At 47.5% G+C, this 26294-nt stretch overlaps 1 protein-coding gene across 1 annotated transcript in view; it reads left to right on the forward strand.

Annotated features, from left to right (window-relative positions):
• The window catches only part of HERC2 (HECT and RLD domain containing E3 ubiquitin protein ligase 2), a 214767-nt gene extending 189226 nt beyond the window's left edge, over nt 1–25541 (forward strand). Inside the window, exons 76-89 of the mRNA XM_057551376.1 lie at nt 6601–6778; nt 7291–7452; nt 9501–9592; nt 9799–9938; nt 13300–13487; nt 14017–14214; nt 16568–16651; nt 20174–20315; nt 20445–20639; nt 21276–21388; nt 22010–22200; nt 23029–23134; nt 23453–23665; nt 24822–25541. Coding sequence (XP_057407359.1) covers nt 6601–6778; nt 7291–7452; nt 9501–9592; nt 9799–9938; nt 13300–13487; nt 14017–14214; nt 16568–16651; nt 20174–20315; nt 20445–20639; nt 21276–21388; nt 22010–22200; nt 23029–23134; nt 23453–23665; nt 24822–25094 — 2275 coding nt within the window. The 3' untranslated portion in view covers nt 25095–25541. The remainder of the gene's footprint in view (nt 1–6600; nt 6779–7290; nt 7453–9500; nt 9593–9798; nt 9939–13299; nt 13488–14016; nt 14215–16567; nt 16652–20173; nt 20316–20444; nt 20640–21275; nt 21389–22009; nt 22201–23028; nt 23135–23452; nt 23666–24821) is intronic.
• The last annotated feature ends 753 nt before the right edge of the window (nt 25542–26294 follow it).

Below are 26294 nucleotides of genomic sequence, written 5' to 3' on the forward strand. Positions count from 1 at the left end.
AAATGGCCAACAGGCACATGAAAAATTGCTCAAGATCACTAAATCATCAGGGAAATGCAAATCAAAACCACAGTAAGATATCACCTCACAAGTGTTAGAATGGCTATCATCAAGAAGACAAGACGTAACAAGTACCTGCAAGGGTGTGGAGAAAAGGGAGCCCTTGTACATTGTTGGTGGGAATGTAAATTGGTGCAGCCACTGTGCGAAACTGTGTGGAAGTTCCTCATAAAATTTAAAATTGAATTAGCATATGATCCAATAATCTCACTTCTGGGTATATAGCTGAAGGAAATGAAACCACTATTTCAAAAAGATATCTGCACTCCCATGTTCATTGCAGCATTATTTACAATAGCCGAGATAAAGAATCAACCCCTAAGTGTTCATTGACAGACAAATGGAGAAAGAAAAATGTGTGTGTGTGTGTGTGTGTGTGTGTGTGTATGTATGTGTATATGAATATTGTTCAACCATGAAAAAGGAAATCCTGCCATTTGCAGCAATATGGATGAACTTCAAGGACTTTATGCTAAGTGAAATGCGTCAGAGAAAGACAAAAAAACTGTATGATCTCACTTATATGTGGAATCTTAAAAAAGCTGAACTCAGAAATAGAGAGCAGATTGGTGGTTGCTAGGGGTTAGGGGTGGAGGAAATGGGGAGATGTTGCTAAAAGAGTACAAACTTCCAGTTATGAGATCAATAAGTTCTGGGGATTTAATGTACAGCATGGTGAATACAGTTAACAATACTGTATTGTACATATGCAAGTTGCTAAAAGTGTACATCTTAAATGTTCTTACCACACACATACAAAAGTAAACATGTGAGGTGAAGGATTTGTTAACTAACCTTATTGTAGTAACCATTTCACAATATATACATCTATCAAATCATATTGTACACCTTAAACTTACACAATATTATATGTCAATTTTATCTCAATAAAGCTATAAAAAAATTATCAGGCACACAAAAGAGAAGGAAAATACAACCCATATAAGGAGAAAAGTCAGTTGATTGAAACTGACCCAGAAGTGACACAAGTGATAGAATTACTAGACAAGAACACTGAAACAGTTCTATCTTCAGTAAGCTAGAGGAAAAACTTGAACATGTTAGGTGGAGACTGAAAGATATTTAAATGCCCAAGTCAAAGTCCTAAAGAAATACAATGTCCAAGAAAAATACAATGTTTAAAATGAAAAATACAGTGCATGGGATTAATGGCAGATTGAACATTGCAGAAGAAAAGGTCAGTGAACTTGAATATATAGCAGTAGAAACTATCCAAATGAAACAAACAAAAAAAGAATATATAAAAAGACTGTAGTATCAGTGAGCTGTGGACAACCTCAAACGGCCCAATACATGCATAATTGGAGTCACCAAAAGTGATGAAGATGGGGATTTTGAAGAAGTAATGGCTGAAAAAATTTCGAATTTGATGATAATTATAAACCCACACATTCAAGAAGCTCAGAGAACCCTAAGCAAGAGAAACATGAAGGAAACTACACCAAAGCACATCATAATCAAATTGCTCAAGGCCATTGATAAGGAGCAAGAAGTTTTAAAGCAGCCGGGGGAAAGATACCAGTTACGTACAGAATAAAAGATAAAGGGTGACAATGAATTTCTGATAAGAAATAATGTAAGGTAGAATACAGTGGGAGATACTGAAAGTAAAAATAACTGTCAGCCTAGATTTTTTTACTCAGTGAAATTAGTTTTTCAGGAATGAATTTGAAATAGACTTATGCAAGCATACAAAAGCTGAAATAATTCACCACCTCCAGATCTGTACAACTAAAAATTTAAAGGAATTACTTCAAACCAGAGGAAGATTATACCAGATGGAATCAGGGATCTATACAAATGAATGAGGAAATTACTACATGGGTTAATATCATGATGTTTTCCCTTATTAAATAAATCTCTTTAAGAGATAATTGAATATTTTCAGGATATGGTAAAAATGAATTGAGATGCTTAAAACATACATAGGAGTGAAATATATGACAGCAGTAGCACAGAGGCTGGGGTTAGAGGCAGGAAATGGACATATACTGTTGTGAAGTTCTTATACTATACATGATGTAGTACATGACCCCAGACTAAACTCTAATCGTTAGAGATGCATTCTACATCTGCCAAAGCAACCCCGAAAATAATGCAACAAAAAGTTTTATCTGATAAGCCAACAAAGGAGTTAAAGTAAATCAAAGAACATACTCGAAAGAAACCAGAAAAAAGAAAAAATGGAGTAAACAGATGAGACAAATAGAAAACAAATAGTAAGATATAGATCTAAACCAAAATATATTAACAGTCACATCAAATGTTAAATGATCTAAACACCACAATTAAAAGTCATTGTCAGAATGCATATAAAAGCAAGATCAAACAATATGCTACATAGAACAAACTTTGTATTTAACACGTCTATATTTAAACACATAAATTGATTAAAAATAAAAGGGTGGGAAAATATGCTAACACAGATGAAAAGAAAGCTGGAATGCCTATATTAGTATTATACAAACTAGATGTAACATCAGAGAATATCAACAGAGATAAAAAGGGTCATTTTATGATGATGATGTGGTCAGTTCATCAAGAGGACATAATCCTAAGTGTTTACACAACTAATAATAGATTTTTCAAATATATGAAATTAAACAAAATGACAGAGCTGCAAGGAGAAACAGACAAATTTACAGTTGTAGATTTTAATATCCCTCCCTCAATAACTGATAGGTAGATAGAAGATTTGTCAGAAGACTTGAACAACTTTATCGACCAATTTGATCTAATTACCACTATACAACACTACTTAACAAAAGCACATTCTTTTCAAGTACACGTGGAACAGCTGCCAATATAGACCGTAATTTGGGCCAGAAAACAAATCTCATAAATCAAAAAGATTCAAGTTATATAAAAGATTTTCTTGGACTGCAATGGAATTAATTAGAAATCAATTACTATAAAGTATGGAAAATCCTCCATATGTTTGGAAAGTAAATAAAACGTAAAAATAACTGATGGGTCAAAGAAGGAATCATTGCTAAATTAGAAAGAATTTTGATCTGAGTGAAAATGAAAACAACGTATAAAAATGTGTGGGATCCAGCAGAAGCAGTACTTAGAAGGAGATTTATAGCATGAGATGCCTTTTGATAAAAGAAAAATGATCTCTAAACAATGACCTCAGCTTCTACTTTAAGGAACTAGAATAAGAAAGACAAAGTGAGCAGAATAAGAGAGACAAAGTGAGCAGAATGAAGGAACTAAGAAAGATCAGAGCAAGAATCCATGAACTAGAAAACAGAAATAGAGAAAAATTAAAGAAAACAGAAGTTGGTTCTTTGAGAAAGTTAGCATCATCAATAAATCCTCCATCTAGACTATCTATCTATCTATCTGTACACACACACACACACACACAAATTATAGGAATGAGGAAGTTTTCATCACCGCAGAATGTAGTTATTGAAAGATGAAGTATATTAAATAACTTTATGCCAACAGATTGAACTTTTTAGATGAACTGGACAAATTCCTCAAATGACACACATTCTTTAATGCTCACTCAAGAAAAATTAGATGACTTGAATGGCCCTTTGTCTATTTATGAAATTGAATTTCCCGCAAATAAATCCTCAGGACCAGATAGATGAGTGGTGATTTCTACCACACAAGTAAGTAACAGATAATACCAGTTTTTCACAGTCAATTTCAGAAAATTGAGGAGGGAATTCTCGCCAATTTACTTTTTTGAGGACAGCTTTATTCTTATATCTAAACCAGACTCAGATGTTATTAGGAAAATATAGACCAATATCCTTCATGAACATAGATGTAAAAATTCTTAATATTTTAGAAAGTTGAATCCAACAGTATGTAAAAGGATAAAGCAGTAAGGCCAAATGAGGTTTTTGCCAGTATTGAATAATTGTTTTAACATTAGAAAATTGATCAGTGTAAAAAAGAAAAACTATGTAGATTATCTCAGTAGATGAAAGGCAGAAAAGCATTTGGCAAACTAACATTTGTTTCTGATAAAAACTTTCAGCAATCTGGGAATGAGAGAAAACTTCCTCAGCTTGATAAAGGGCATCTCTGTTGAAGCTAGGGCTTGACTTCCCTGGTGGCTCAGTGGTTAAGAATCCGCCTGCCAGTGCAGGGGACACGGGTTCGAGCCCTGGTCCGGGAAGATCCCACATGCCGCGGAGCAACTAAGCCCGTGCGCCACAACTACTGAGCCTGCGCTCTAGAGCCTGCGAGCCACAACTACTGAGTGCCTAGAGCCCGTGCTCCGCAACAAGAGAAGCCACTGCAATGAGAAGCCCGCGCACCGCAATGAAGAGTAGCCCCCGCTCGCCGCAACTAGAGAAAGCCCGCACGCAGCAAGGAAGACCCAACACAGCCATAAATGAATGAATGAATGAATGAATGAATGAAAGAGAAAGCAAGCAAGCTAGGGCTAATGTGGTACCTGATGGTGACAGGCTGAATGAACGTTTTCTCTATCTCCAGGAACAAGACAAGGACATCTGCTGCTGTCTGTCACCAGTTGTATTCAGTGTTGTTTAGCAGGTTTAGCAAGTGCAGCACAACAATGCAAAGAGATAAAAGGCATTCAGATTGGAAGGAGAATTAAAGCTGTCCATTTACACATAATATGATTATTTATGTAGAAAATCTGATGGCATCTACAAAAAAGCTACTAGAATTAATGAGTGCGATTAGCAGGGTTGCAGGAAAGAAGATCAGTAAATAAAAGTCTATTGTAGGCAAATAAAGAAAACATTTCTGCATTAAAAAAAGTCAACTCCGTGTCTTTATACATATACATATGCAATCAGAAATTGAAATTTTAAAATGCCATTTATGGTACCCTCCCCCTAAAATCAAAATAGTAAGGAATAAATTTGACCCAAAGATATGGATAACTTACAGACAAAAAACTATAAAATACTGCTGAGAGAAATTTTAAAAGACCTAAAATAATGGAGGAGCACGCTGTGTTCATGGGTTGGAAGGCTCAGTATTGTTGGTTCGTTGGTTTTCCCCAAACTAACCTATTGATCCAACCCCTTCCCAATCAGAATTTCTGTAGAAATTGACAAGCTGATTATAAAATTCACGTGGAAATGAAGAGTACCTACAATAGTCAAGACAGCTTTGAAAATGAGGAGCAGAGTTGGAGGACTGCCACTATTTAACTTCAAGTTTCATTTTAAAGATGCAGTAATCAAGGCAGTGTGGGATTATTGTAATGAGCGGGAAATGTATCGTGGAGCAGAATAGGATAGGAAGTCCAGAAACGTACCCACAAATACCAATACGATGAGTGTGGAAAAATGAAACTTGATTCCTCCCTCACGATTTGCGGCGCATAATTTACAAAAGTGCAAAGACAATTTATTGGAGAAAAGATAGTCTTTTCAACAAATGGTTTTGAACAATTGGACAACCATATGGTAAACAGTGAACTTAAATTCTTATCTTGCGCCATTAATATCCAAAATTAAACCAAATACTTCATCTACTTCTCCCTGGGCCAAGTAGCCATTCTTCTGGTCAGATCTGGTTTAAAGCATGGACTGTGCCACAAACCCAGTGATCCATCCAAAAACAAGGACTACAGCCTAAATTCCAAATACCACAGACTGAAATCTTCAGCCTTGCCTAAGGGAACACCTCGATCTTTGAACTTGAATTCTTATCTTGCATCATATCCAAAATTAACTCATAAATCTAAAACCTACAACTAAAAACTTCTAGAAGAAAACATGAGAGAAAACTTCTGTGACCTTAGGTCAGACGAAGATTTTTAGATAGAACTCCAAAAGCACAATCCAGTAAAGAAAAATAGGATAAATTGGACTTTAAAAAAATTGGGAACTTCTCTTTGAAAGACACTGTTAAGAGATGGAAAGCACATGCCACAGACTGGGAAAGCATATTTGCCATCATATATCTGACTCAGGTCTTATATCCAAAATCATTATAAATAGCTTTCAAAACTCAGTAATCAGAAAAAGAAGTTTGTTGTCAGGCTTGCCATGTTTACATATAGACTAGTTGACTCCTTAGATGAAATGTTGATTTGTAGCAAGGGTGGGCAGGCTGTTTCTGCAAAAGGCTGGATAGTAATAAATATTTTAGGCCAGCCACATACAGTTTGTGTTGTATATCCTCCTTTCGTGGTTTTCGTTTGTTTGTTGGTTTTACAACCCTTAAAAAATGCAAAACCCATTCTCATCTCACTGGCCTTTCAAAAACAGGTCATAGGCCAGACATGGCCCATCTGTAAGTGCTAGTCTTCCAGCCCCTGATTTAGACTGTACATCTCCTCTCTGGCATTTGGGCAGCTTGTATAAAAGGAGGTAGGTAGGGAATTACGTGATTTTGAGTTCAGGCCTGAATGATTCTTCCAGACTGATTTAATGATTGACTTGACAGATGTATGTAGGCTGAGAGGTGTACATTGAATGAATGAGCAGCACACCCAAAGCCTATATTTAATAATTTAAAAATATTTACGAGTGAAGCTATTTCAGTTCTCTTTGGTGACCTCTTTTGCAGTCCGTGTGACCGTCCTCGTGTCATCGAGTCTCTGAGGGGAATAGAGGTGGTTGATGTCGCTGCCGGTGGCGCCCACAGCGCCTGTGTCACTGCAGCCGGGGACCTCTACACGTGGGGCAAAGGCCGGTATGGCCGCCTGGGGCACAGTGACAGTGAGGACCAGTTGAAGCCGAAGCTGGTGAGGAGGGGCTGTGCTCGGGAGGCCTGGAGGGGCGGCTTGCCATTGTCACTGTGCTTTTTAAAAATCCGCAGTATTTCCTGTTCCAGATTCTTTTTAGTTTCAGAGTTAACAGTGGTTTTTTTGGTGGGAATAGAAACCACCTTGATATATATTTCATGGGGCGTTTAAACAGGATAGTGTTTGGAATACCCTTTTATCTACGCTAGTAAATATTACTTGGCATCTAGCTAGAGGCTTTGTCTTCTAGGAGGTCCACTGTGATTTAGGTGAGGCTGTAGGACTGAGCACTGGACCCTGGGACCTGCCTCCTACAGCTGAGATGCTCAAAGGTCACATATGCGAGGGTGTCTTCTGTCTTGGCCTGTGGGACCATTAAGATTCCCTGTTCTCTGTAAAGAATTAAGACAGGCGCCCTCACCCCCCCACCCCAAATCCCAGCACGTTAGCCCCTCCGGGAAGAGCCTCCTTTCTGTTGTGGTCAGACGTCCTCAGTGCCCCTCTCTCTGCAGGTGGAGGTGCTGCAGGGCCACCGTGTGGTCGACGTCGCCTGTGGCAGTGGGGACGCCCAGACCCTCTGCCTCACGGAGGACGACACCGTCTGGTCCTGGGGGGACGGGGACTACGGCAAGCTGGGCAGAGGGGGCAGTGACGGCTGCAAGGCGCCCGTGAAGGTACCCTGCCTGCCGCCGCCTGCGTCTCAGGAGTAGCCTAACTTCATCTGTAGCTTCTTTGCAAAACATGCGATGGGTCACTGGGTGAAAAGGGAGTGAAAGACCCAGAGGGATGGAGATAGTTTAAGTGCTGTTTCGTGCTCTCTTGGGAATGTCTGTGGTCAGCGGGGCATCACGCAGCCTGTGGTTTTATTTAATGTGCGGACCTGTTTGAGGAGAAGGACGACGACTTGTTCCTGCTCTTCGGTTCGCAGAGGTCTGTAGCTATGCACTGCACTAGTACTTGCTGAAAGGCTGCATCTGGCTTAGCCAGAGGCTGCTAGATGGACATACTGTGAGAAGCCAAGAGAAGAGGCTCTGCCTGAGCCGAGTGGCTCTGGGCAGTTTATCGACGTGTGTGATCACGACTGTATTTTGCCTTTGTGAGCAGGGAGTTGGCAGAGGTTAAGTTCATCGGTGTGTTTAGGTCACATGCTGACTACCTAGCGGCCTGCGAGACGAGAACGCAGCAGGGCTGCTCAGCTGAGGTGACGTGCTGTGGACTTGGGAGTGTAGGTGCCGTGAAAGAGAGCCAGAAGTTCTCTCTGCTTGGCATCCTCTCTTGTCGGGGCTCTGAGACTGCACGTGCCGAGTAGAGGCCCACGTGGTGCGTGTGGGCGGCCTGGGGAGGGGGTGGGGAGCCACTGGAGGCCGTCAGAATAGGAGCCTGAGCTGGCACTGCCGAGCTGTTCTTCTCAGAGCCGTGCTGCCCAGTAAAGTAGCCGCTGGCCACGCATAACTACTTAAGTTTTACCTTAAATCAGTTAAGAGTGAGTAACGTTACAGTTCACTCCCTCGCTTGCACTGCCCACATTTCACGTGCTCAGGAGCTGCATGTGCTTCCATGCTGGGCAGTGTGGGCACAGCAAGCTTCCACCACCACGTGGAGTGGTATTGGCGGGTGCCGGCTAGAGCCAGGGCCTGATGAAGAGGACGTCACCTGAGGCACCTGCACCTCTGTGCCATGAGGCTGGCTGCAAGGAGACACCCCTCTTCTTTAGGGCCTCCTTGGCAGGTGCTGCTGGGAAACCTGGGACTCGAGGCTGCCTTCTTGTCCTTATCCCCACTTGCTCTTTTGCCTCACAGGTATACAGTATTTTAACCACATTACAGGTTACATATGGTTTCCACATTTATGAAAAAATTGTTGTGGGCTTCTGTATGCCAAGAAGGCATTAGACAAAGGCTTTGCACCTTGCAGGATTGAGATGTCGAGCGTTGGGGGGTGTTGGGGGGTGGAGGCCATGACTGCTGTCATTGTGATGGGGGTAGGGTGAGGAGAAAACTAAGAGAATTAGGGGGTAATTAATTTAAATTTAAGTTTGAGAACTTGAGTCTGGAAACAGTCACAGGTAATAAGGAGCATAGTTTGCTAGGTGAGGAAAGATGTCAGCTAGGTAAATGAACCCCAACAAGACCTCTGGGTGCTGGCTGTGAAGGGTCTGGACCCTTGAGCATGCAGGGCTGGAAGTGGGTTCCAATACTGACCTGATCAACGTCGTGTTTAATTGGAATAACCTGGGCAGATGGATTGCTAGTGTCCGAAGGTCAGAACCCTGGTTGTCTTGGCCATCCGTCCCCTGTTACCTGCTTCTTCCCTGTGGGCCTGTGCATCTGAGAGGGCTGGAGGGCAGATGTGAAGTGCAGGGCTTGCTGGAGAAAGGGGCCACCACATCACAAAGAGAAATGGAGTTGGGAGAGTGAATGCTGGGGAAAGCGATCGTAGACCTTCAACAGGGGTGTGTTCATTTCCAGTGATATGATGCGGCAGGTCTCATGGGTGGTGGCACGGGCCCCTGGCCGCCTGTGGTCCGTGTGCCCTCAGAGCCAGGTGTCCTGCTCCTTCTGAGAACACTTGGTTATGTGGAGTAGGATTTTAAGTTGTAATAAATATTTGACATAAGAGTAAGGGTTTTCAGAGTTCTTTATTAGAGTCAGTTCAGTCTCTATATGGGTGCAGCCATCAGCAAAACCCTTGGATCAGTCTAATTGAACCTTTTCCCTTTTAGATCGATTCTCTGACAGGCCTTGGAGTGGTTAAAGTGGAATGTGGATCCCAGTTTTCTGTCGCCCTGACCAAATCTGGTGCTGTCTATACTTGGTATGCAAGATTCTATTTATTTAAGTCCACCAAATCCAGATTGTTAATTAGAAGTTACTTTAATTGCCTTTTTGTAGATTGAAATGTAATTTCTGTGACAGGCTGTGGTTTGTGTCTTGCAGTATGGTGTTTGCTCCAGGAGGGTGGCGCAGGGTGGTAAACGAGATGGCTTTGCACTCATAAGTTCCGTGTTTCCTTGTGTGCAGGGGCAAAGGTGATTATCACAGGCTGGGCCATGGATCTGACGACCATGTTAGAAGACCTCGGCAGGTCCAAGGGCTGCAGGGGAAGAAAGTCATTGCCATTGCCACTGGCTCCCTGCACTGTGTGTGCTGCACTGAGGACGGTAGGTGGGAGGCCCGACCTTGTAACTTGGAGGCGTTTGATCTGAGAGGCCGGCTCAGGGATAGTATGCGCAGCTCTAAGGTGGAGGGGGGATGGGGAGAGTCATACTATATTCTGAGAATACGCCTGTGGTTTTGGCCCTCATCGTCTTCAGCCCCTGGTGTTAACACCGGTGAACATGTTGTTTTGTGGCTAACAGAGCAGGCCTGATACGGCTGTTTTTAGAAACACTCGCTTGCATGGTTGGCCTTCGGCTGGCTTCTGGGAGCCTGGATTTCAGGAGGGCTCCCAGCAGCCCTAATTGAAAGAGGCTTTGTTAGAATGTTTGCAAAGAGTGTGGTCTCTGCTGAAACCTGCTTCCTTCTGGGGGTCTGGAACTTGGGTATGTGCCAGGCAGAGGTGCCTGCCTGACCTGCCCCAGTCAGAACCCTGGCACCGAGTCTCTTATGTCCCTGCTGGACAGCACGTCACAGGTGGCTACAACTTGTTACTGAAGGAACTAAGTGCATCTGTGTCACTCCACTGGGAGGGGACCCTTGGAAGCTCGCTTCTGGTTTTCTCTGGCCTTCACCCATGTGCCTTTTCCCTTTGCTGATTTTGCTTTGTGTCCTTTCACTGTAATGAATTATAGCTCTGAGTATGATATATGCTGAGTCCTGGAGTTCTCCTAGTGAATCATCAAAACTGAGGGTGGTCTTGGGAACCCCAAGACAATGGCAAAAGGGAATTACAGATGGAATTAAGATTGCCAAATCAGCTGACTTTACAGTATGGGAATATTCTGAATTATTAGGTGAGCCTAGTAAAATCTCACACACCATTCAGTGGAGAAAAGGAGGCAGAAGATCAGTGAGAGAGATGTGATGGAAGAAGGGGAAGGAGAGATTTTCCAGTTACGAGAGAGTCTCAACTTGCCATCGCTGGCGTTGAAGGTGGAGTGAAGGGGCCAGGGAGTATGGGTGGCTGCTGGAAGACTGCCATTCCCCAAATTTTACTCTGTTTAAAAGGCTTCGATGAATTATATGAACATGTGCCCTTTAATTAGCTTCAATGAATGAATTTCATATGTGAATACGCAACTTCTGTGGCTTGTGGTGGGACTGATGTAGTTCTTGATGAAGAAATTACAACACACTTTTATTTCCTTTATTATAATTAAAAAATTTTTGAAACATATAACACACTTAGAGAACAGTTGGAAGTATAGTACAAAGAACTTTTTCTTCTTCCGTGTGAGAGGTAGGTGGTGCCGTGGTGCCCCATTACCCTGAACAAGTGTGTATTTCCTACAGTGATGGGCCCTGTGCTACATAATCACACCATGGCCTTCAGTGAGAACATACATACAGTCGTCACTCCACCTGGCCTCCCTCTCTCTCCCCTCACAACACGGGCTCCATCAGCTGTGCTGCTCTTATCTCTATTCTGAGACAACCCTCAGTCACCCCTCAGGGTCACCCTTGTCAGTCTTCCTCAGTCTTCTTGGACTTTTTGGACCTTGACACTTCTGACACTGGTTACAGGCTGGTTATTTTGTAGAACATTTCTCAATTTGAGTTTGGTGTTTCCTCAGTAGATTCAGGTTGCACATCTTTGATCTTAATTTATCCTGCATTCCTAATTCATTCTCAGTTCATCAGGTGACATGCATGTTCTCTTTGTCCCATTACTAGTGGTGTTAATATCAGTCACTTGATAAAGGTGGTGTAGCCAGCTTGTTCCACTGTGAACATCCTTTGCAACTAATAAGTATTTGGGAGGGTGTTTGAAACTATATAAATATTCCTTTTTCACTGAACATTTTATTTATTCTCATCAGAGATTTAAATTTTTGTTGGTTTGTTTTCATCTTGTCAGACTCATGGTTTCCTAATTTATTTAATGAGTTACATATAAGCTGTTGCTTTTCCTTACCTTGATGCTCAAACTGTGCCCTGTTTGGCTGGCTTCATCTCCTGAAGTTCCCACCCCGTCATTCATTGAGTACTTCCTTGCTTTCTGGCACAAAAAGACCTTCTATCCTCGTCTTGACTCTCCATGTTTCAAGCTTAGAATTGTCTGTTTCCCCAAGGAGCCCTGGTGCCTTTAGAGGAAAATGGTGCTTGAAAGACAAGGTCAGGTCTGTAGGTGTGCTCATCGCCAACAGGATGTCACTGCTCCCAGGCCTTCTTAGTGGGCAGAGCTAGGGAATATATGTGTAAATAATACACAAAATTACATTTGTGTTTATTTCTGTATGTATATATGTACATTGAATACCACTTGTTCACACCAGTACCCCAAGGTACTGGACCACAGGTTCATTCTAGTTTTCTCTCTTTGCATACTCGTTACTCCTTTCTCTTTCGGTAAGAAACCTGGGTCCCCTTACTGAGTAAGTAAGTGATTCACTTGCTCTTCCTGTAGTGGCTGGTGTCCCGTCGTTGCCTTTGCCTTCTCCCCTGCGTGGATCCTCACCTCACTTGGGCTGTGACTGCGCACTCTGGACCGTGTCCCCACATGGGTATACGGCTCCCTGCTTTGGCTGACTTCCCACACCTGGCTACCCTCTGTGTGGAAGTCCTTGTCTCTCGTGCACTCCGATTCCCTGCACCCGGCTGCGCCTCTGCAGAGAGGCTCTCTTCCCCTTGCTTGCACTCTGACACCTACCCAGTGGCTTTAGGACTGAGTTCTCCAGAGCAGGAAGGGGCAGGGCACAAGCACACTGCCCTTGATCATGCGGGCCTTGCACTTTGCACTGTGGTGCTTATGGCTTCATGGCACCCTGAGGAGTCTTTGTGAATTTGCAAGGCTTGTGATGTTTCTAGAGAACTAAACTCATTTCTGTTCTAGTCACCACCTTACCCATACAGTGGTGTTTCATGGTTGGGATCTAGTATGGTATGCTGAAAAATATGATTCTCATCAGTGAGATATGAATGAGAGATTCATATCTCATGTTTAGGATATGAATAACCATTGGAAGAACAACATGTTCCTTAAAAACATGGATTTTGTTTAGTTAAAAACTGACTTTCTCTTCCTTTGACATACAAAATCAGTTTGGATTGTAAGTATTTACCATCTGTTTTGATGTTACTTGTTCTGATTAAGAACTGCTCCAGTTACATGCTTAGTCCTGTGAACAGACACAGTTGGAAAAGCCGTGTTAGCCAGCAGGGGCTGTCTGGGGTCCTGGGAAGCCTGCTACCTCTTTGAGTATTGTGATTAGAGACATCTAGATCACATAAGGTTAACATTGCACAGATGACCGCCGACACCCAGCTGGAGGGCAGCGAGGACTGTATGTGTGGGAAGATGGTGGTGGTTGTGCATTCATTGGTCCTAGTATACAAGTCCTTGTTCTAAATCTACTGCGTTAGGTGAAGTTTATACGTGGGGCGACAATGATGAGGGACAGCTGGGAGATGGAACAACAAATGCCATCCAGAGGCCTCGGCTGGTAGCTGCCCTTCAGGGCAAGAAGGTCAACCGTGTGGCCTGTGGCTCAGCACACACTCTCGCCTGGTCAACGAGCAAGCCCGCCAGTGCCGGGAAGCTCCCTGCACAGGTCAGTGGCGGTTGGGCGAGTGGGCCAGCAGGCATGCAGGTTGTGACAAAGTTACGGCCTGTGTATTGATTATGCGTGTGCAAGCGTGTGCACACTTCGTTTTCCCCTTATACATTTACAGAGGTGCTCTACTGAAAATAATTTATAATTATTGGTAATGGTAAGAACAGTATTTTTAAGAACGTTAATTATTCACACCAGTCGACATTCTGTGTGTATCAGTGTGTCCCCTTTATTCAAAATTTTATAAACTATACAAAACCATTCTGGTAGTTCAGGCTGCATGTTTTCTGTAGTAAATATATTTCTATACGCTAATTTTCTTAGCATTCTCCTTGGTTTACGTTTCTTGGCTCAGGCAAAATGGCCAGAATATTATTTTAGAAACAGCAAGATTTTTTAAACCAAACTCAGAAGTCATAGTGCTTCTCTGTTTTCAAGAACAGTATTTTCAGAATCCATCTACTATACTATGGCTTATCTGTGCGTTTGACACCTAAGTTGACTTAACGCAGTTTCCATGTTTCAGGTCCCCATGGAGTACAATCATTTGCAGGAAATCCCAATCATAGCACTGCGGAACCGGCTGCTGCTGTTGCATCACATCTCAGAGCTCTTTTGCCCCTGCATCCCCATGTTTGACCTGGAGGGCTCTCTCGATGAAACTGGACTCGGGCCTTCTGTGGGCTTTGGCACTCTGCGAGGAGTTCTGATATCCCAGGGAAAGGTACTGCTCTGGTAGCAATTTTTACTGTAGGTGATATTGGTATCTTCAGTAAGTTTTATCCAACAAAATTTCCTAAATTAGGAATATATTGAATACAGCTCATTCAGCAAATGTTCACTGAGCACCTACTATGTGCCAGGCTCTGTCCTGGGTACTTAGAATGCATCAAAACAGACAAAAATCTTTTCTCTTTTGGAGCTTAAGTTAAAAATGAATAGTGTGCTGCTGCCTTTTCCCCCTGTAATCTCAGTTTCCCACCTCCCCAGAAGGGGGTTGGCAGAACTAAGCTTCCATTCTTGCAGTGCTCTCTGCTGTCCTGGCCTTGAGGCTTTGTGGCAAATCCCTACCGACAGCAGGAAGGAAAAATAATGGGATAATTTCTTCCCCAGGGATGTCCAACAGAGGGACCCAGATGTTACAGATCGCTTAGATAGAAGTTCGGTACCAGGATATGTAGAAATTCCTGGCCGAAGGGTAGTTTAACAGTCTCTGAAAAGAATCATGAATGAAGGCTTCTGAAAGTCAAGAGAGAAATTTTGACCCATTGACATTTGTAATAATTTGAGCTTTCTAGAATGGAATGCCTGAAGTCATCAAGTTTCTGGCAAGCAGCTTGACAGGATGTCCGTGAAGAGGCTCAATTGTTGTATGGTAGGGGGAATATTTGTATAGGGAAAAAAAGCATAGAGGTCAAATTGAGGAATCCTAGTCATGAAGAGGCTGATTCTGTGACATATATTGTTATCCAAGGTTATGGTCTATTCTTAATGATAATAAAATTTAGATGTTTTGGAGTACTGTCCAAACAGATCTTTTTTCAGGATTAGCTTTATTTCCTCAACTACCTAGCCGAAGGAGACTGGTGCACACGTTTTATTTTTGTGTGTGGCTTAGAGACATGTAGACAGTGATGAGGACTGTGGTAATGGTAAGAGCTCTCTGATGACCCGGAGCAGGCAAAATTGTGGGCAGGTAAAATCAATATGAGACTTTACTTCAACCATTTTTCAATAATAAAAATGGCAAATTTGATTACTTTCACCGTTTTTTTAATCCCTCAAAGCGGAGGTGATAATAAGCAGTAAAAGGGAGAAAGCCTCTCCTTGTAGGGAGAAAGCAAAGCGAGAGGTAGCATGTGTCTCGCACCGAGTGTGTGAGCGTCCTGCAGGCTGGGAGCGCGGGGCGGGGACGCCGAGGGAGGCTGAAAGGCACCCTCAGCCGTGGGGGCTTCGGCCTCAATGCTGGTCCTCGTTGGAAAGGACCGCCTCTGCTGGAAATTCTAGGGAGTGGGTTTCGTGGGTGACTGTGGAGAGCTGTTACCAGGGCCCAGAAGAGAGCGAGCCACAGGACGGCGGGGCTCGGCGGGGCGCTCCGTGGGGAAGGGAGCGCATGCCTGGAGCAGGGCCGAGCAGCGGGGAGGGCGGTGGTCCTCGGGGTGGCGGGCGTGCAGGAATGCGTGGGGAGCGGCCTGCCTCTGCAGTCGCCTCTGTGGTGCGGGGGGGGGGGTGTCTGCGGGCCCCCGTGTGATGGCAGCACCTCTGCCCTTCCCGTCCTCACAGGTCGGAGCTCTCAGCCTCTGACCTAAGAGGGGGGTGCAGACCTTGCTGTTGGCACCTCGTGGCCCGCCCTCCGCTCCTCCCCCAGCCACCCTGTCTCCAGAAGAGAGCTCGGTCGTCCACTTGGCAGGGACCTGGGGCTGCCACTGGTCCTGGCTCCCGCGGGTGTCTGGACTCTCCTCCCGTCCTCATGCACGCGCACGCGCCCACATGTTCCCCGCGCCCAGGCCCACATGGGCATGCCTCTCCCTGGGTGAAGTTGGGGCCTGCTCCCTTTGCTCGCCGTCTTCACCCTGGGTTTTCCAGGTTTCTTTCAGGGCACCGTGCCGATGAGTTCCCTCCCTCACTGGTTTCCCCATCCCCATCCCAACCCTGGCCCGCTCCCCGGCCCTGCTGCGGCTTTGTGGCTGGTGTCTCTGTTGGGATAGCAATACTGTATAATTAGTGCCTCAGTCCTGCCACTAGTGGACTTGCAATTTGGCTGGGAAACCTCAGTTTTCTGTTTAACCCTCAGAGCCTGGCCTGAGACCTGGGTTGGAGCGGGTGGTCCCCAGGCTCTGGCCCTCGCTCCTCTCTGTGCAGTGCATGCCGGGTGCCTCATGCCTCCAGATGGCAGGCAGGGGCTGCTAATAAGCACTGGCCCTGCTGGCTGCCTGAGCCTCTGCGTGGGCTTGCGTGTTGATGCCAGGCTACCGCCCTGGGCCACCTCATGACCGACAAAGGGAGTTTTGTGATGTGAAATATCTGTGGGTAATACTTTCTATATCACATTCTAAATTTTGTCTGTCGTGTTTTAGGAGGCGGCTTTCCGAAAAGTAGTACAAGCAACTATGGTGCGAGATCGCCAGCATGGTCCCGTGGTGGAGTTGAACCGGATCCAGGTAACAAGTGGAGATGGCTTTCTGTTCTTAGATATGATGGCTTTGTGGTTGTGAGTCATGTCCCCTCAGCCGGGGGCAAGTACTCGTAGAAAACCTTCTCTCATGCCCTTGCTTTAGAGAGCAAGGTGCCACAGGCTGAGATGTCCAGTGCTGAGACCGCCAGGTGGGAATGTTAGTGGTTTTCTTTATAACAGAAAGAAGAAGGGCTTACTTCAGATAACCCAGAAGCACAGATCCAGATAAGCAAAAGAGGAAAAGTAAAAATGACCCATATTTCCGCCACATAGTGATAACTACTGCTAACATTTGGGGGATGTGTTTCTGTTTGTTGTAACCTGAACTGGAAGACTCTCTTTTGTAACTTGCTGTCTGTTCCTCTTAATGCATTGTAAGCACCTCGCTGTCCCATGCTGTGGGGCCGTGGGATTGTTTACGCCAACCAGCTGCCCACGTTGGTTTCTGTGCTGGGGGCTGGAAGGCGATGCCTGCTTTGCTAGGGTGCAGCAGGGCCGGTTGGCGTGGCTCCTGCTACGTGTGTGTCTTCAGTCAGCCCCTTGGGTGAGGTTTTGAGAGGCAGAGCAGGTTCCCTGCTCCTGCCAGCCTCAGACCTTCCCCGGCTCTGATGGCTGCTTACTGTGCCAGTTTAATAGGCCAGAATCACTTATACTAAGGCTGTGTCACAGTAGTATCGAAGAAATGAAAAGTAGACCGTCTCTGAATTTGTACTGCTGCCAAATGTATATAAGCTTCGAGTTAAAAGAATTAATTAAAACCAGAGGAAGCCCAGCACTGCTGATGGCGTGTGTGCACTTGACATTTCCCATGCAAGTGAAGTCGGCTGCACTTGACATTTACTGCGCAAGTGAAGTCGGCCCCACCTCTTGGAGCAAGAGCAGAGCCTGAAGAACAAATGCTTTGTTCCTGAACCTTCGTGTTAACACATGATTTTTACCCTGATGTTGGTTATATGACTAGACTTTCTTCCAGAGCTGTTCTTGGGGGCATTTTTAATTAAGACATCAAACTCTTTTCCTTTGTTGGAGAACACATGTGACCATGCTGATGGAAGTGGTTCCTTCACTGACGTCATAGTGTTTAATGTGAAGCTGGAGGTCAGTCAGCCAATTCCACAAACAAATGGGCTGTTTAATTAGGTTCATAAAAAAGCTTTTATTTCCCCACCTTGGAGGATCATTTTGGTTTGCTCTACATTATTAGGGCTTAAATACTCAAGTTCATAAGTGAGGAAAGCTGATCATCTAATTCAGACAGTTGGGTGTTCCTGGATTGCAGGCCTGCCTCAGCTGTGCACAGGCACCACCTTGGGGCCAGTGGCCCAGTGTGGGTGTCCAAGCCCAGGGGCCTTGGCACCAGGGAACCTGGCTAACCTGGAGTCCACAACGGGCACACTTTTCAGTCATTGTGTGCTTGATGCCTCTTCTTTTCTCATCTTGGCATCCCCAGCACAGTGAGTTATGAAAATGCTCGGTGCGTGTCTGAAAGAATAGGTAAGGAGACAAACAAATTTATATTATACATTTTTAAAAAGGCGTATAAACAACCTTCAGCACAGCGTGCAATGCTCATTGATGTCACAGGGGCCACTCCGGGCCACCCAACGGTCCTCAGGCGCCACAGCCAGGTTCCCTTCAGTTCAGGGTTTCACACACACTCTTGAAATTGGGAAGGTCCTCCGCAAAGATGGAGATAAAGTAGAGCAGAGTGGTGGTGGGGGGGCATTCTGTGACTCCAGGTTGAACGCAGACACCAGGAGTGACCCAGAAAGGTGGTGTGGGCATCCTCTTCCCTGTGCTGTCCCAAGGCTGCGGCCTTCTCTTGTGGGGATGCCCTTGGAGACATTTTCTTACTGTCTGTCAGAAGTTCTATAGAGACACTAAAAGTAGGCCATGTTCTTGGAGGGTTTCTCTGTGTTTGAATTTGATTTAGTTTTGTAACAGGATCTAAAAATCTGTGTAGATTAAAAACTTTAAATGTATTGCAGATAATGCTTGCTCATTTCTGAAAATTTAGAAAATTCTAATTAAAAACCATTAAAACCACCTATATTCCTGCTGTCCAGAGGTGTCAGGTACACAGCCCTGTCCCTGCAGTGTCCTGGCTGTGTTCACAGAGCCATGTTCCTTCACAGCCGCTGAGAGCATCCGTCTGTGTTAACTGGCACTGTAAACGGAGGTGGTGTGACCTTTCGAGTGGGCGGCAGGTCTGTGTCTCACCCCTCACGTAGGAACACATCCTTCCTCCCTTCTGTAGCTCACTCTCCCCTGGGGCATTGTGTGCCTTAGAGAGCTGCTGTTAAGGTCAAATGAAATGACATATGAGAACGTGCAGCTGAATGTGTGGTGCACAGGAAGACTCACTCCACAGGAAACTATTATTATTACTGTCATTGATCTTATATTTTTAGTCTTGAGAATGGTAATTTATGCAGTGAGGAGAATTAGCTGTTAAACTCAACCTAGAACTCACGAAGAAGTTAAGGATGGTGAGAGTTTAGCCAGAAGAGTCAAGTGAAAGTACATTCTCACATCATTTTTTCCTTAACTTCTCATTTTGCAGTCATTTCAGACTGAGCTGAGCTTCTTGGGTGATTCTGAAGCACAGCCTAGGCTGCAAGCTGCAGGGTTACTGAGGCCACACTGAGTGAGGGCTTGAGGGCCATTGTTATGATCTGTTGGGGAATCTTAGCTTACGATGAGAAATACAGGTGGGACAAGTGATCATACTTGGAGACACAGTGACCCCAAGAGTTGAGCAGGGTCCGTGCGGGTGAGGAAAGGAGGGGAGGAAGGTTCTGTCCTGGCCCAGATATTCCAGGCCAGGTTTGGTCTCGGAGCCCCGTGGTGTGACCCTGCCAGGGCTGACGGTCTGCTCGGAGGGCGCTTTCGGGGCTCCTGGCCTCTCCTTCACGGAGACCGCGGGCAAGGTTGCGAAGTGTGAGGACGGCCCAGGCTCAGCTCCTGCCGCCGGGCTGCTCACGGTCCCTCCTGTGGTCTGTGGTCTCGTCAGGGCGTGCTTGCGTAGCCACCCCCTCCTGCCGTGCTGCGTGTGCTGGCGAGCGCGCCCTGGCCCCGCGAGCACAGCTGTCCGGCAGGCAGCCTGCATCAGGGAGGGAAAGAGGAGCTCAGCGCTGGTCTTCGGGGTCCTCAGCAGGTGTGGGTGCGGAGGCGAGGGCAGGGGTTAGTCCTGGGAGGTCCAGCAGCCCTTCCTGCTCGCACAGGCGTGCTCGGGGGGTGCTACTTGAGCTTGCTGGGCGCTCACAGTGGCCTGAGGTTGTAGGGGCCGTGCCACTCATCTGGGTGCTGCTTGCTGTCTGTAGGGTCTCCTCCTGCCCCCAGCCCCCGCCAGTGAGCAGGACAGGACGGGCGAGGGTAACGGGAGGGGTGACTGGCCGCAGGGCCCTGCTTCGGATGCAGGGCTTCCAGGGCCGGGCGGCTGCTGAAGATGGCACCTGCATGCTTTCTGCTGCGGCCCCGGTTCTGTATGTTCTCTGTCTCTCTCTAGGTCAAGCGTTCAAGGAGTAAAGGTGGCCTAGCGGGCCCCGATGGGACCAAGTCTGTCTTTGGGCAGATGTGCGCTAAGATGAGCTCCTTTAGTCCTGACAGCCTCCTCCTCCCACACCGTGTCTGGAAGGTCAAGTTTGTGGGTGAGAGCGCGCGTGTGCCGAGGGGCGGTGGTGTGAAGGGTGGTGCGAGGAGACATGAGCGGCCCCCAGCCGCCCCGCAGGGGGCTCGGATGCAGTGACCGTGAGCTGCCGACCCTCCTTTGCCCCCAGGTGAATCTGTGGATGACTGTGGTGGTGGCTACAGCGAGTCCATAGCTGAGGTCTGTGAAGAGCTGCAGAACGGACTCACCCCGCTTCTGATCGTGACGCCCAACGGGAGGGACGAGTCGGGGGCCAACCGCGACTGCTACCTGTTCAGCCCGGCGGCCAGGGCGCCCGTGCACACCAACATGTTCCGCTTCTTGGGTGGGCCTCTTGTGTGGGTGCAGTGCTGCAGCTGCTCAGCTGTGTGTGCCCTGTTAGCCTAATGGCTGCTGTGTCTTGGGGGTGGTGTAGCTGTTTTAAATACCTCCTGTTAGCTTTCTCAGCGTGTAGCTGCAGGGACATGCAGAGCTGGACCCTTAGCAGCTGAGTGCTGAGGACCAGAAGGTGCCTTGGCGCTCAGAGGATCTGAGATAGCATGTGTCTGCATCTGGAACCTGGGATCAGATCTTAGGATGTCTGGTATCTGGCCACCTGTTCATTGAGGGTCTGCCCGTTAACTCACGGCACTGCCTGCACCTCTCCAGGCACTGCGACCACCTCCTTGGGAAGCTCTAGCTGTTGGCTTTGCCGCCAGAGGATTGGCCACGGTGGCTACAGCTGTTGGGGAAGGAGCAGAAGAGTTATAGACTTCACCCATAGGAACAGAAGGGAGCAGTGAATTCAGAGGAGGATGTAAGGTTTTAAGGATAGACCTAAGTCTCTGTGAATTGGGGTAACGTTGGTTTAGAAGGCACTGAGGCCCCAGTGAAGAGCTGGTCTCCGCTGTGTTGTTGAATGGACTGCATGTTCTGTCATCCGTTCCAAGTGTCTCCTGTCTCTTGTGCTTCAAACGAGCAGGTGTGTTACTGGGTATTGCCATCCGGACTGGGAGTCCTCTGAGTCTGAACCTTGCCGAGCCCGTCTGGAAGCAGCTGGCTGGGATGAGCGTCACCATTGCAGACCTCAGCGAGGTAACGAGAGGGCGGAGAGATGTGACACCTTGTGTGCCCAGCACAGAGCGTGGCGGGTCCCCTGGGGTCTGCTTAAGAGGCACGGGCTGTCCCGAGGCGCCGACATACTCGCAGGCGGTCAGGCTGCTGCCCGCCGGCCGCCGTCTGGTGGCAGAGCCGGAGTGTGGACACAAGGCCAGTCCGCTTCCAGAGCTTGAGGCACCGGCTGCTTGCGGGCTTTGCCGCTTGTACCGTCTCGTCAGATGAGAAAGCCCTCTGTCTTTCCTGTGGCACCGCTGAGCCCGTGGGCAGCTGGGGGAGGTTGAGGCTCCCGGGGCCTCCCAGGTGTGGTTCCCTTGGTGCCGTGAGTGAGGTTGGGGCTCGCCTGTGAGCAGTGCCTGTTGCGCTCTCAGTGAGTGGCTTTAAAGACTTTCTGGTTACATGCTCTGTCTTCAGCTCCTCAGGTGAAATGCTTCCCCGCTGCCCCTCTTTTATTTCCCGGCACGCGCAGTACACTGAGAGCCTTGCCGTAAGCCCCAGGCGGATCGCGGCCTCGCGCGACTGCGTGTCGGGTGTGAACCGGGGCCTGGGGTGCGGGAACAACCCCGACCCAAGAGAGGGACTCCCTTCTCCCCTTGAAAGGTCGATAAAGATTTTATCCCTGGGCTCATGTACATCCGTGACAATGAAGCCACCTCGGAGGAGTTTGAGGCCATGAGCCTTCCCTTCACGGTGCCAAGCGCCAGTGGCCAGGACATCCAGCTGAGCTCCAAGTACACACACATCACCCTGGACAACCGCGCCGAGTACGTCCGGCTCGCAATGAACTACAGGTACGTGGTCGTCTGCCCTCCAGTATTTCAACTCAATAAATAGCAAAGATAGCAGAAAACGGTTTGCTTGGGTGGCTGCTTTTTTTCCACAAGTAAAATTTAATGGACTTGGCTCCACTGTGATCAGGGTCGGAGTACTTATTATTCTCACCCGAGATTCCTGGCTCTGACCAGAATACCAAGGTGAGGAGAACGCCCCTGTTTGGGGACTGTCCCAGCAGAGGTCGCAGGCCTCTGTGTGCCACCTCTCCTGGGGCAGGGCTGTGTTTGGGGCGTCTCCACCCCTGGCTTGGCCCTCGCGCCACCTGACCTCCGCCTGACGTCCCTCAGCGTGCTCCTCGGGAGCCTTTTCCTCCAGAAGCACCTGGCTGGGTGTTGGGATGAGGCCCCGGCGTCAGCTGGGCTCTGCTTGCTGGGCTCTGCCTGAGGCTGGTCCTGGCGAGTGTCCTGTGCCGTCCACCCGTGTTCCCTTCTGCCTCGTGCCCTAACTCGCCGTCACCAGGGCCTTGGACGCGGCATCTGCTTTCGGAAGGTTCTTACCGTGGGTGCTGTGAGGCCTGCTCGCTGCCTCTGCTTGTCGGGCTCTGGCTCCTTCCTGGGAAGCAGGGAGGGGCTGAGACTTGTGTGTTGGAACGTGTATAGCCGTAGCTAGATTTTGAGGTAGCGTTCTGTGTGCCAGTGAGATGGCCCCAGTCCGTGAGAAGCTCTGAGACTCTGTGTCTGCAAGGCACACGCCTGGCTCGTCTGTGTGGTGAGGCTTGGTTGGTGTGAGCAGAACGAGATCTACATCGCCGGAGATGGAAGTGCAGAGCGGGTGTTTTCTTTCAGGCTCCACGAATTTGACGAGCAGGTGGCTGCTGTTCGGGAGGGGATGGCCCGAGTCGTGCCGGTCCCCCTTCTTTCTCTCTTCACCGGCTATGAACTCGAGACAATGGTATGCCCGCCGCCGCGTGCTGCCGCCCTGCAATGCCTTCTCGTGGTCATCCGCTGAGTCGGTGCCGCCGGCTCACCTCTCAGTTAAATCTTGCACTTGGAGGTCTGAGATACGCTTGGGCCTTTCGGGTGAAGTAGGACGTGTCAGGGAGCGAGTAGTGCCCGCCTCCCCCGCCCAGCCCTGGCCCGCACACGGCGGGCCACAGGGCCTGTCCTCCCACCCATCCCCTCGGGCCTCCCACGCCTGAGCCTCCCCACACCAGCCCGGGGAGAAAGGAGTGGTGGACCCCGTGCTGACGCAAAGCGTGTCCCTCCACAGGTGTGCGGCAGCCCAGACATCCCCCTGCATCTCCTGAAGTCGGTGGCGACGTACAAGGGGGTGGAGCCTTCCGCGCCCCTGATCCAGTGGTTCTGGGAGGTGATGGAGTCCTTCTCCAACACTGAGCGCTCCCTCTTCCTTCGCTTCGTGTGGGGCCGCACAAGGCTGCCCAGGACCATCGCCGACTTCCGGGGCAGAGACTTCGTCGTCCAGGTGCGGCTCCGACACCCCCCGCGGCGTCAGCTGAGGGTCGTGTTCCTCGCACACGCGGCCCTGCCCCAGCTGGGAAGGCGAGCAGGTCTCTCCTGTTAGGTGGTTTTCCTTCCCTCTGGAAACAGAAATGAAAAACACGTAACCTCTTTGGTTTGACAGCTCAGAATTCTATGACTGCAGGTCTTGGGTACCACTGCCTACTTCTAAAAAGTTTATCTGGCCACCACCAGGATACACTGCTGTTATGTCAGCGTACCCTAGATCGTTGGGCACACACATCACTTAAAGCATTTATTTGATTCTCTGGTTGAATTACGTGAATCACTGAGTAATGCTGCTTACTGAGAAAAATGAGCGCCCATCGGATTGAGAACCGGAGTTTTGCTTTGAGTTCTGACTCTGCGGTCCGTGGTCAGAGACGGGCTCTGTCTACCTGCCAGGCCCTGGGGGTGAAATGACCTGACTCCCCACTGCCTACTCAGTTGACTTTGCCAGTCGCGGTGCTGAGGGGTGGAGTTTACCGCAGAGAGACGGGTTGGAAGTGTCCACTCTCCCGCGTGTTTGGGGGGTTCGGGGGCGGCTCCTTGCCCAGTGCAGCCTGTGCTGGGTCTCTGGCCGGGGTTACAGAAGTCGTCACCCCTCAGGGAGATCTCTGAGAGCATGTGTAGTTTTCCTCTCAGAAGGTAGGTAATTTGTGGGGTTTGTCCACAGTTCTGGCTGGCTTCCTAGTATCTTAATCTGTTGTGGCTGAAAGCGGGCTGATAGATTCAGGGAGAGCTTCCCCACCTGGGTGATGGCGAAGCCCGTGCCATTGCACCGGACCCTGTGTCAGTGGGTCTGGAGTCCCACCTTGCTGACCGGGGGTGGGTGGAGCCATCTGACTCCCTTCACAGCATTGGTTTGTAAAAAGCAGTTGTCACAGTAACCAGTGGCTATTTTTTTATTGGAAGTCCTGGGAAATAATCAGTTGCTCCTTTTTATTTCTGAAATTGGCTAGATTTTGTGTTTTCTGATATTTTGTTATTTTTAGCCAACAAAATATGATGCTTTATGAGAATGAATGAGAGTCAAGAGTCTAATGAACATAATAAAATAGATTGCAGTTTTACCTGTCCTTGTACGTAGTCTCTGATGATTTAACATTTTTCATTAACAGGTATTGGATAAATACAGCCCTCCTGACCACTTCCTTCCTGAATCCTACACCTGCTTCTTTTTGTTGAAGTTGCCCCGGTATTCCTGTAAGCAGGTGCTAGAGGAGAAGCTGAAATACGCCATCCACTTTTGCAAGTCCATAGACACAGACGATTATGCTCGCATAGCCCTCACGGGAGAGCCGGCTGCGGATGACAGCAGTGACGACTCAGAGAACGAGGACGTGGATTCATTTGCTTCAGACTCTACACAGGATTATTTAACAGGACACTGAGGTGCAGAAGTGCCGTCCATCACAAGACACCACGAGACTGAGCAGGGAGGCAGAGTGCTGCAGTTCAGACTGCAGGGCGTGACGTGTGCCACGAGAAGGGTTAGCCCTCCAACGTGCGGGAGAATGATCAGACAGTCAGCCTCGCACGTGGAGACTTAACAGGGGCTTCTTACCCACAATGCTGCATTACATGTAGGACTTCTGCGTTTACTAAAGTGTGTAAATGTTTAATATAAATACTGAATTGCAGCATCCCAAAAAATGAATAAAAAGCCTTTTTCCTTGTGGGTGCAATAGATTTTTTTTTCCCCTTCCTTTCAAGTGTTGTGCATTGCCTTGATTGTACATTGGAAATACTGTGTAACAATTAAATCGTATTATAAATATTTCAATTAATTTTACTCGGAATTTATTAAAATTTTTTTGAACATTAAATGATCAGTATTACTTGAATGCATCCGGAGGTTATTTAAACCAAAACCAAAACAAAAAGGCCATCAGCCCCCCTTTCCTCCCCAGGTGCACATTCTAGCGTATGTGGTGTGTAACTTGAATCGAGGCCTTTCTGTGAGCAGTATCATAACTTCTATCATGGAAAGTACTATATATAATGTTTGTGTCATGTATATGCCTAAATTTTAATTCCCTATAAATAATAAAACATCTGTCTCAAAATTGTAAGCTGAACTTTCTTATGTGGTTAGACTAGCACTGGTAGATGTGCTACCACCCAAAAATAGATTAGTGTTTGATAACAGCATTAGTTAAAGCCATTCCAGTCTAGTTAGACTTTTTTGGTTACAAAACCAAACTCACTGCAGTGACAAAGGGAGTGGTCCTCAGGAGACTGGAGGGGCTCCAGGGGAGCAGCTAGGGTCAGGAGCCTTCAGCGTCCCTCCCCGTCCTCCACGCCGTCTGCCTCTGCAGCCTTCGTTCCTTCCTGTCCCATGGGCCTGGGGGCAGGGGAGTGTCTCTGGTCCAGTCGGCCATGGAGTAGGATTTGAGCTGCTTGTTCCAGGATCACGTGTGTGGTAGGCTCTGCAAAGTGAAGGACTGAGACCGTAGGAGGGAGATTGGCCAGCAGGCCTAGTGCAGTGGAACTTGGGGTAAACAGTATCAGATGGAGGCAAGCGGTAGGTATTTCACGTGGGAGACTGTTTCTTTCCTCGGGGACTCAATGTGTCACATTAAAAGATCCAA

This window comes from Balaenoptera acutorostrata, chromosome 8, assembly GCF_949987535.1.
Source record: "Balaenoptera acutorostrata chromosome 8, mBalAcu1.1, whole genome shotgun sequence".
Lineage (NCBI taxonomy): Eukaryota > Metazoa > Chordata > Mammalia > Artiodactyla > Balaenopteridae > Balaenoptera > Balaenoptera acutorostrata.